The 11,288-nt window shown below is 33.7% G+C and overlaps 1 protein-coding gene across 1 annotated transcript in view; it reads left to right on the top strand.

Annotated features, from left to right (window-relative positions):
- The window catches only part of LOC111628325 (patched domain-containing protein 3-like), an 11,163-nt gene extending 2,692 nt beyond the window's left edge, over nucleotides 1-8,471 (top strand). Inside the window, exons 2-4 of the mRNA XM_023372089.1 lie at nucleotides 2,820-3,301; nucleotides 4,761-5,090; nucleotides 7,220-8,471. Of these exons, the coding sequence (XP_023227857.1) occupies nucleotides 2,820-3,301; nucleotides 4,761-5,090; nucleotides 7,220-8,454 (2,047 nt within the window). The 3' untranslated portion in view covers nucleotides 8,455-8,471. The remainder of the gene's footprint in view (nucleotides 1-2,819; nucleotides 3,302-4,760; nucleotides 5,091-7,219) is intronic.
- Nucleotides 8,472-11,288: the final 2,817 nt, after the last annotated feature.

Raw genomic sequence — 11,288 nt, 5'->3', positions numbered from 1 at the left:
TTGCTAATTTTTTCAGTGCATGTGTTTTGTACATTGTGAGTGTTTGGAATGGCTATGTCTATAATGTATGTGATTTTATTGTGTTTGTCAATGAGTGTGATGTCTGGTCTGCTGTGGTGAATTCTTTTATCTATAATTATGGCTCTGTCGTAGCACAGTTTGTGCGTGTGGTTTTCAAATACTGTTTGTGGTATATACTTGTAGTATGGTTCGTGGATGTCTGCCAATTTGTGTTTCTTTGCAAGCTCTTGGTGTATTATATTTGCTACTTGATTATGTCTGTGTAAATAATCTCCGTGCCAAGAGCTTGCACCCAGATGTGATGTGTTGTATAGTTTCTGGCATGATGTGACATTTTCTGCATGTGTCATTTGCGATTGTTGTATCTTTGAGTATGTGTTTTCTGTAATTTTTAGTATTTATGACCTGATCCTGTATGGCAATCATGAATCTTTCCGTCTCCCCAAAGAGGCATCCCCGATCTAACCAGCTGTTTGACGCAGTTTTGTCAACACAATCTTGGGCCAGGCCATAAGGATGCCTGCCGTGAAGTGCCTTTCGAGCCCACGATTGCTTGATGGTGTCAGTGCTTTTTATATGTTGTGTCTAGTCTGTAAGATGCGAGTGTAAGTTTAATGGTGTGTTATTTGAGTCTGCTACAGTTACTGCTTTATGTAATTGTGATGTTTCTTGTTTCCTGTAGAAAAACTCTCGCAGTGACTGTATTTGTTTGTAGTGAAGGTTAACTATGTCAATCAGGCCATGTCCGCCTTCTTTACGTGGAAGGGTTAATCTTTCTGTAGCGGATTTAGGATGATGTTGTTTATGCTTAGTTAGTGTTGTTCTTGTTTTCCTTTGGAGTTGCTCGAGATCTGTGTGAGTCCAATGTATAACTCCAAAAGAGTATGTGAGTACTGGGACGACATATGTGTTTATTGCTGTAACTGTGTGTTTTGCATTTAGCTGTGTTTTGAGAATAGCATTTAACCTACTTTGGTATTCTTTAATTAATCTTTGCTTTATTTGTGTATGTTCTGTTTGTTTGGCCTGTTGGAATTTTAAATACTTGTAGAGCTCGCCCTCTTCCATGGATTCAATAACATCTCCATTTCCAAGTGCAAAACTTTCTTTCTTCAGGATTCCTTTTTCTATGTGAAGTTTTTTGCATTTGTCGAAACCAAACTCCATTTGTATGTCCTTAGTGTATGAATGTGTGATTTGTAGGAGTTGATGAAGTTGTTTCTGTATGGATGCATAAAGTTTTATGTCGTCCATGTACATGAGATGTGACAGTGTAAAATGTGTTGTTTTTTCATGTCTGATATTGTAACCATAATGCGTGTTGTTTAATTATTATTATCATTATGAACCCGTCTCGATTATATATTAGATTTGTGGAATAAAAATGCACTTTATTATAATGTTTCGTCGCGTTTTATTAATTGGAGACCCAAATAATACAAACATTTATGTTTTTCAAATAAATTTTCGTTTGACTCTTTTCTAATAAATGAATTTATCGATTTCTAAGTAAAGATTAAAAGTGTCTGTAGAAGTAATTTTTTAAAATATCCTTTTTCTTGAAAAAAAGTTTTGATACTTATTATTATAATGTAGACATGTTACTCCTTAAATATACTTGTATAATATTGAACCACAAGTATATATTATATATACTTGTGGACCAAAACTCCTTGACTTCTTTCAATGTAGCCCAGAAAGAAAAAAGGTTTGACACCCCTGGTCTAGAGTCTAGACGAGGAAAAATCCTACATTTCTTTAGATAGTGTTGATAAAATTACAATTTGTGAAAATTTATTATTCTCAATAATTTTTTTATCAATATCTATTTTTTGCAGAGTCGCAAATAACAGCGTTTGATTAACACTATTAAAGGCCTTCTCGAAATCAACGAACATTCAAATATCTCTCTATTATAATCAATTATTCTTTCTCCTATCAGTCGTATCATTGTAAAGGCCTCCATTTATGTAGTTTTCTATTCTTCGCTGTATGATATTAACTAAAACCTTTGAGGCATGGCTTATCAAGCTACTAGTTCTGCGTTTATCACAATATAAGGTACCCGCAGTTTTAAGAACAAGAATAAAGATAAATTTTGTGAAATCAACCGAAATATCTGCCTCTAAAACCTTGTTCAAAAATTAGTTAGGATTCTTGTTCCATTTTTCCCATAGCCTTAAGGAGTTCTGCTTGTATTTTATCTATTTCTGGTGTCTTTCTGTCCCTCGGTTTTTTCAATGCAGCATAAATGTCATCCTTAAGAAATGTTGTATTCTCTTCTTTTGCCTCCATTCTTTCTAGGTTTAAACTCTCCTCATTTCCGTAGAGATCATTCCTCATTGTAGCATTTGTTCATCTTTCTGCAATTAAATATTTCCATTCCCAATTCTGAGTCCGAGCCAAAGAATTTCAGAGTTTTAATTCTGCATTTCATTTTTTCTTTGAGATTAAGTTTAGTTTTTCGTATACTCTTTTTAAGTCGTTCCCATTTGCCATTTGTTTCATTTCCAGACATGATTGATTCAACTACTTTCCTTTGCCTGTTTGCACATTATTCTTATTTGTTTACTAATGATTCCATACTTTATTTATTTCCGTGTAATTACAGTTTTTGTATCGTATTCCTTCATCCATCGTTTTTTACTATCTCGTCTGTGACGATTTAGATTATCAGAAAGTAAACTTACGTCCGAATTAGTTCAATCATTTAGCTATATTAATTTAAAATCCCAGAATAATGTCATCTGACAAGTGAGTACAATTTCTTTTTATTATTTGCTTCTTTACGTGTTTAGATATCCAGTAGAACGAACAGGTTTTGATGTAAAAATAAATGCTATGAACTTAGGTGGAGTATCAACTAATGACACTGGATACATCACGGACTTCAAGGCCGTTCGTCTCTTCTATTTTATGGATTTCGGAACAGAAGAGAAGAAACGAGTAGCTTTAAAGTGGGAAGAGGAATTTTTGAATATAATGATTCGAGCGGAATTTCGACACATCGATGTTTCCTTTTTTACTCTTCGCAGTGTCAATGCCGAAGCTAACAGAAACACAGAACTGAGCATTCCGCTCGCATATATAATAAGTCCTATAGTAATTTTCTTCTCGGTGGCAAGTTGTATGACGTTCGACATCGTCAGAAGTAAACCGTGGATTGGACTAGCGGGGTGTTTTAGTCCCTGTTTAGCAGTTATAGCATCGTTTGGTTTGCTGTTACACTGCGGAATGGAATATTCTGACGTCAATACAACGGTGCTATTTCTTTTCATAGGTACGATTTCTAGTTATTTTTTATACAGTAATCAGTAAACATCTGTATTATTTTGCAAAGAGTAATTACAAAGGAATTTTCTGAATGTAAGTACATAAAATTTTAGAATATTTGCTATCATGAAAAATTTCAGGGATAAGTTTCTAAATATGTTTTTTATTATTTTATGACTTATAATTGTCGACTCAAAATTCTACTACATTGATGCAAAAGTTTCTGGAATTTTTTAGACTTCTGTAGAATATTCGAAACCGCTCTTCGACGGATAAAATTTCCAACTATCTTCTGGGGTATGTAAAACAAAGGTTATTGAGATGTACAATCGCGAGTGAAAACATCTTCTGCGGCGATATCAAAGATGCATGAAGTTTACTAACGATTTCTGAAGACTCATAGACGTCCGATTTTCTATTTGGTATAGAATTTCGTATAGAATCAACTAAGTCTAATCGCGGTATATTACAATTGCTTCACAGGAAAGTCGTTTCTACGTATACAATCTACGATTGGTTTAGCAATTTTAAGTTAAGCAATAAGATAAGACAAGAATCGAAGATGAGCATTCCTGAGAAAAACCTTCCGTCCTAGCAACCCCATCACCTTGTGGGAAATAAGCCAAACACTTGGTTGTGACTAGTCCATTGTACTTTGTCATTCATCTGACAATGGAATGGTCTGCAAAATGAACGTTAAAGTTCAATACAATCTGAATGCAAAACCACACCTCAAGGTTGACCACTAGAAGCTAGTTGATCACTGATGGTAGATTCTCTTTCTTCCCCGTATAGACGAGACATTGCACCATTCCACTACTGTCTCTTTAGCTCCACGCAACACTTCTCGGATGGAAAACGATTTGCTGATGACCAAATGAAAATCACATTTGCAGAGTTCTTTCAGTAGAATAGCTTGAGTTTTATTCAGCAAGAAACCGTACCTGCCCAATCCATGGAAGAAGGCAGTTGAATGTAATGGCGTTTATTTTCTTGAGTAAACTATGTTTTATTCTTTGCTTTTTAAATTAGCGTTGTAGGCTACTATAAAATTTAAAATTCCAAAAATTTTTGCTTTATTCCAACACTACGAAAATCAGCTTTGTTAAAGTGTCAAACAGTTTTAAAACGTTTAGTGGCATTAAAATTGTGGAAAAGCAAAATAAGTTCAATTAATTACAAATCATATTTACATCGCAAGTTACGATGGAAAACATTGCAACAAATTCTATGGGATACACTGTTCTTCAATTACTTCACTGTGACAGCATCGTCAAGTATTACACATTTGTTTCTCTTATAATGTTATTTTCTCAAATTTCATTAAACCACGACAGTTTGTTCGTGTTTTCTCAAATAATCTGCATCTGTACTCTGCGTGAAAATTTTAAAAATTATTCTAGTGTTTTGTGTGTATTTGTACTTGATCAATTTTTCGAAAAATTAACGCTCACTGATTTTTGTAGGTATTGGCCTAGACGATTCTTTTGTTTTGTTGTCTGCTTGGAGGCGAACGAACGCAAAAGACAGCGTGATGCAGAGGATGAGCCATACTTTTTCCGAAGCGGGAGTGTCCATCACCATCACTTCCTTGACTAATCTTGCTTCGTTTTGTGTTGGAATCACTTCACCTTTTAGAGTCGTTCGTATCTTTTGCTGCTACAGCGCTCTGTCCGTATTTTTCGACCTCATCTATCAGATCTTCTTCTTTGGAAGTCTCATGGCGCTCGATGGCTACAGAGAAGAACGTCGTCTTAGTTCCATTCTTTGTTACACAGTAAAAGAAAAGCATTTCGGTAAGTACATATTTTCGTGTGAATTTATTTTTTTCGTGCAGGCAAAGAATGTTGTGCGCGCATATGAGTGGAGACTGTCAGATGGCTCAGACGGTTAAGGCGTCAGACTACCGCTCTAGGAATCGAGGATCGTATCATTATTACGTTATTACATATTTTTACGAAAACGACTTTCCGGTTCGTTCCGACATGACACGAAAACAAATATGGTAAACGCTTCTAGCATTATGTTTGTAGACGTTTATATCTCGCAGAATAGAAGGAGTACGTGCCCGTCCAACGTCATATCCGACGAAAATGTCAAGTAACGTTTAAAATTCCTACATGTGCGGCCAACGGCCTGCCAACACCAGTATCCGGTGAAAACACACATGTACTATACAGGAATTTTAACAATCTTGTATAGAATATAATTGTTCAAAAATGATAAGAAACACTTGAGAATTTAAATCATAAGCGAATTTATTTATTACTAATAAGAAATATGTCCACCTTTTTATTAATTACTCCGTAAACTCTTACTGGAATTTGTTTAATAACTTTTTTCTCGTCTGTGGTTTCTTGCCAAGCATCAGTTATCGCCTGTTTTACTTATTCCACTATGTATATAGAGCTTTTCATTCGAATATTCTTTCTTTGCTAATATGCCAAACGAATTTATATAAGATGAGGAGATATCAGACCAATCCGTAACACGCACACCATTTGCGAAAAACAGTTCCACTTTAATTTTGCACGATGAGCAGGCACATTATCTTGTCAGAATTGGAAGAATCTCCCTCCAATTTTTCCGGAAATGTTAGGTACATTTCTGTCACTTGCTGTTATTCTACAGCATTAGTCCGCCCCGAGATAAAAACTAGATTTGTCATACAAGCCAATCAAAATGTACAACACACAATATCACTTTCAGTATATAATAATTATGTATTAAATAATCTACAGCCGAAATTCTAGTGAAGTGGAAAATACAAACAGCAGGAAGAAACTAGAAGAAATAGAAAAATTAAAGGCAGATAGGTGAAACAATATGTTATTTCGATTTTTCTGAATAAGATCATCTCTATTTCCTAAACAGAAACTATACCAGTATAATAAGTCCTATTAATGGGCAAAGTCCTATGTAGACAAAGATACAAAAGAAATCAATAAAGACATAGAGGCAAAACAAATAACTACTTCAAGCTTTTTACAAAGGAAAGCTGCTTTTATTGCAGCGAATTTTACTCGGTTTTTTACAATCACAAGTAAGTAATATTGAAAGAAAAACACGTGAAACGGCTTGATTAATTTGATGACAGCAATACTTTTATCAAAACATGAGAAGTCAAAGGTGACATTACCGCAGACCTAAAATGACATTTGAATTTGAGCATTATATTGTGTTTCTTTCTAAGACAGTATGTCCTATATGTAATTAATAGCAATTAACAAATTTCATTACATAGGATTAATGTCACATGAATTCTTTATAAAGTCATTTAAATATAATTGAGCGGCACATAACGAGAATAAGCTTTATAAGTCAGTGTTTTGTCTATAATCGAAGTTCAAAGCAACCGCATGACCCTTAGACATAGTCTTTTGTAAATAAGTACAACTTAACAACGCCGATGTCGTGACGAAACCGGAATTTTCAAATACCTTCTATAAGCTGAGATATTCGAGGTCAAAGTTCGCCACAAAGTCTACGAGTCGATAGCCATCGTGAGCTGGTCGCGCGCTACATGTGAATCTACATCAGTATTGTCCGATTACTGAAAATTTACATTGATCTCAACCATAACATTTCTTTATCTTTACGACGAGCGTCTAACATCTACGGCCAGCGGGCGTACTTGTGCGTTTTAAGCTATCATCAACTATTATAATAGTCATGCGGTTCAATATATTGTTGTGAAGCTAGAGAAACGAGGTGTCATAAAATTGACTCTCCTTAGTAGTTCAGTGATAGCTGCCAAATTTCACTAACTAACTGTATTATCTGTATGCAAATGTTGTATTAAAACTTTTATAATCTACAACTGCTCATAAGAATACTGCAGAATTTGCTTAAAATAATTACCTTTTTTTTAGTAACAAAAGAATCGTAAAATAATTTCGCAAAGTACTTTTTTTTTCACTTTCAGAAAACGAAACATCCGAAGTCAGAAAAGAGGAGACAGACAGGAAGCAGTCTAAAGCTATGAAGTTCGTTTCTAAAAATTTCGGAACCTTCCTCGGGAGAAAATCAGTGAAAACTCTAATCGTATTTATGTTCGTATGCAATATTGCAGGAAGCATTTACAGCATTAAAAATATTAAACAGGGGTTGAATATGGATGAGGTGTTTCCATATTCCTCTTATCTTACGAAATACATAAATGACTACTATTTGTATTTTACGGATTATGCACACGTAATACAAATTGTTTTTAACCAGACATTAGATTATTCAAGTCCCAGTGTACAAGAAGAAGTAGAGAACATCTTATCAATGGTTCAGAACGCTCCTTATATCAGTGGACGCGAACACTCCTTATGTTGGATACGAGAATATCTTTCTTTCATTCACAATAACGACTTTAATTATCTGATGAATGATTTTAACACGAGCGATCCACGAGGTTTCGTACAAGGATTGAACCAAGTATTTCTCCGATTTAAGCCAGCCATTCAATTCCGAAAAGATCTATCTTGGGATAGAGAGAGAAACCAAATTGTAGCTTCAAGATGTTTTGTTTCGTCCAAAAGCGTCAGAACCGGAACTGATGAGAAATTATTATTAGAAGGTTTACGTCAGATTGCGGATCGTAGCAAATACCGCGTAATCGTATACAACCCTTTATTTGTTTTCTACGAGCAATTATTGAATATGCCCGCTATCTGTTTGCAAAACGTGGGTGTCGCCGTCTTTGTAGTAAGTCTGATATTCCTCTTGATGATACAAGATATTTCTTGCACCGTTTGCGTGTCATTAAACGTCGTCTGCATTCTAGTAGAGACAATGGGTTACATGAATTGGTGGAATGTCAAATTAGATCTGATATCGGTCCTGATTTTAATGATGAGTGCGGGATTATGCATCGATTTTTCGGCTCACGTGGCATACGCGTATAAGTGTTGCCAGAAGGAATCATCCGAGAAGGAATCATCCGAAGAAAAAATTAAATATAGTTTGTACTCCACGGGATATCCTGTAATTCAAGGTTGCTTGTCTACAGTCTTGGGTGTCGTTGTTTTGGCATTTGGACCTTCCTATACTTTTGTGATATTTTTCAAAATAATTTTGTTGATTATGGTTTTCGCTGCTCTTAACGGACTGCTTCTATTGCCAGTGTTGCTGAGTATTGGAGAATCCATTGTTATTCCCTGGAAAAAGTAGTTAGTTATCGATTGTATATTTTAACCCAATTTCCAAGCATGAATTTGAGATGTTTTTGATTTTTGTTTTTATTTTTGTCTGCTTTGTACTTTGTTTATTAATTAATAGAATTTATGAAACTAACGTAGTTTCTGTCTATCAAATAGAGAACTTAGTCAAAAAATCAAAACAAAATCTCTGGTTTGATTCTGATGAAACCGTGTTGTTGTTATTATGCTGTTTCTTATGTATGAGCAAATAGATACAGAAATGAAAGAAAATAATATTAAACTTGCTCTCAAGTATGAAAATCTATTCTCTAGATTAAAGGCCAAACAGGGTATTAAAAAACAAAAAATAGATAAAGAAGAGACGAAAAATATAGTATATAAAATACCATGTACCTGTAAAACCAACTTTTGAGAAACAAAACGAAAACTTAAATTGAGAGTAAAAGAATATATGTCTGATTTAAAGTACCACCGATTCAACTCTGTATTCCATGATCATTGTGTACTAAACGACTGCAATATTGATAAAGCCAATATACAGATTCTACACAAAGAGAAGAAAACATACAACAGAAAATTCAAAGAGAGCGTCGAGATTATAAAAAATAAAAATAACAACTGTATAAATAAAAATTTAAGCATTAAAATCAGTGAGAACTGGATAAAAATATTGTAACTAAGTTGATGCTGATTGGTTGTAATTACGAAGAAAATCACCTAAGTTTAATGTTCGTGAATATATAAATATTGGTAAAGTAATAAGTTAAGATTAATATAATAATTCATGTTTATACACCACTTTCTATTATATATCGAAATTGGTTCAAAAATCTGCTCACTTAAATATGTAAATTAGTTTGCCAAATAGCGTCGTTGCGGAAATTGTACACGAGAGTGGTTTAACGAAAAGCTACAACTGAAAACGTATGTCTTTATGAACTTTTAGATAATATCGCTAAGATGACTTCGTGAAACTTGTTCGGAAAAGAGTGTCAACAGTTATTGTATGAATTTAGGTGCAATATACGAATACTGGCCACAGTATAAGAATGCCATATTCGAAAGCCAGTAGTCAAGCGGTTATCCTCGACCCCGTTTGTTCTCCAAGTGATATATAGAATATGAAACTGTCCATCCTGTACGACATCTGTACACTAGTGATTTGTGCTTTATGTTGGCTGAAGAGGGGCCAATGCCCGAAACGCGAAATGTAAAAAGCGTCCCAACTGAATAAATAGTGAATAATTTGCCAAGTGTTGAAATACGTCACCTTAGTGTGTCTGCAAAGAAACAACAAAATCTCTTTATTTTCTCCTGACAAAGTAGAGAAAGATATAAACAGAAATCAATAAAAGTAAGGACATAGAGGCAAAAAAAAACCGAAATGTCTTTATTGTTACAATTATTGCAGAAAGTCGTTTGTTACCGAGTGAATAGGCGCGCCCACAAGAGGCCTCGTGGATAAAACCACTAAACACTGTAGTTGGTCGTGAGTTCACGCCTGGCCAACGTGCTGGCTAGGTAGGGATTCCGGGTTTTCATCACGTTTCTAACACCTAAATAGGATCCAGTTTTACATTGAAGTACTTTTGGGAGGCATCTCCCTAGGCAGATCGGCCACGTGTCCATAACCAAATAAACCACAACCACAAACCTAATATATGGTGAAATTTAAAATATCATTGCATATGTTATTCGTTTATTCGATTACTTTAATTAAGAAATAATTAAATATAACTAATCATTCGCAACAAATTATTACTTAATAAATTATACACGAAATAATGATAATTCTAAGTTGCACTAACATTATCATTAACAAGCACTAACATTACAAATATATCATTTTAAAAATTAATTTTAAGAGATGTTTTTGTTTACGAAGAAATAAAGTTTACTGTTAAGAGTAAATGTTATTCTCAAAAATACAAAAATATATTTGTTTTTGAGAAACAAAGAACTGAAATTGAAAGCGAAAGTGTCATGTGTTCTGTTTCATTACCATCTATTTGTGAAATAAGAAATATTGAAATATTACAGCATAATACAACATATTACAGCATATACGTTTCTGTACTTTTTTCTCACAATACAGAAATAAAATTGTTCGTTAAACGAATGTATGTTTTTATGTAATTCTCTTCATAGAAAGTTACTCAGAAGCACTCAATACACCATTTGTTTGTCAATTTTTTTCAAACATTTTTTTTTCGTATGAATTTATCTGAATAATGTAAATTGTTTACAAAACATCTTCTAATAATGGCAATGCAAACTTAGATTTGAACTTATTAACTTACCTCTGTCACTGTTTCTCCATCGAAGTGAAAAAGTTTTATTTAGTACATTCAGTACATAGAGTACGTAAATTTAGTACGAAATATTTTAAAATATTACAAAATTTAAAGTGTAATCGACACAAAAAATGGAAGATTTTTCAATGTAAATTCTTTTATTCGTCCATTCACAACTCTCGGAATTCAGTTAACATAAATAAAATTTGTCAATTTTAATATCGTTTTCTTGCTTTGAATTAATATTATAGTACTTAATTGTGTTGTTTTCATCTTAAATTATGTGGATCTGCTGTTTAAATATGATACTTTAAGTGAATGAACCAAAAAACAAGTAAGTTTCAAAGTAAAATCGTGATTCTAAGAAGTTATATTCAATTAAAGAAAATTCCGTTTTTCGAATTTTCAACGCCGTTATCATCATTCACAATACTTCCTCTTAATGGTCAACAGTAAATCTGGCAACCACGTGTTTTGTCGTGTTTTCTTATTACATAGCACTCACAGTTGACAGATATTGAAGTTGAGTTTTACATTTGTTTATAGGTTT

The sequence above is a fragment of the Centruroides sculpturatus genome, unplaced genomic scaffold (genome assembly GCF_000671375.1).
Source record: "Centruroides sculpturatus isolate CEXI.00-Female unplaced genomic scaffold, Cexi_2.0 scaffold489, whole genome shotgun sequence".
NCBI lineage: Eukaryota > Metazoa > Arthropoda > Arachnida > Scorpiones > Buthidae > Centruroides > Centruroides sculpturatus.
Note: the sequence above shows the minus strand (reverse complement) of the source record. Positions and strands in the feature narration are given on the sequence as shown.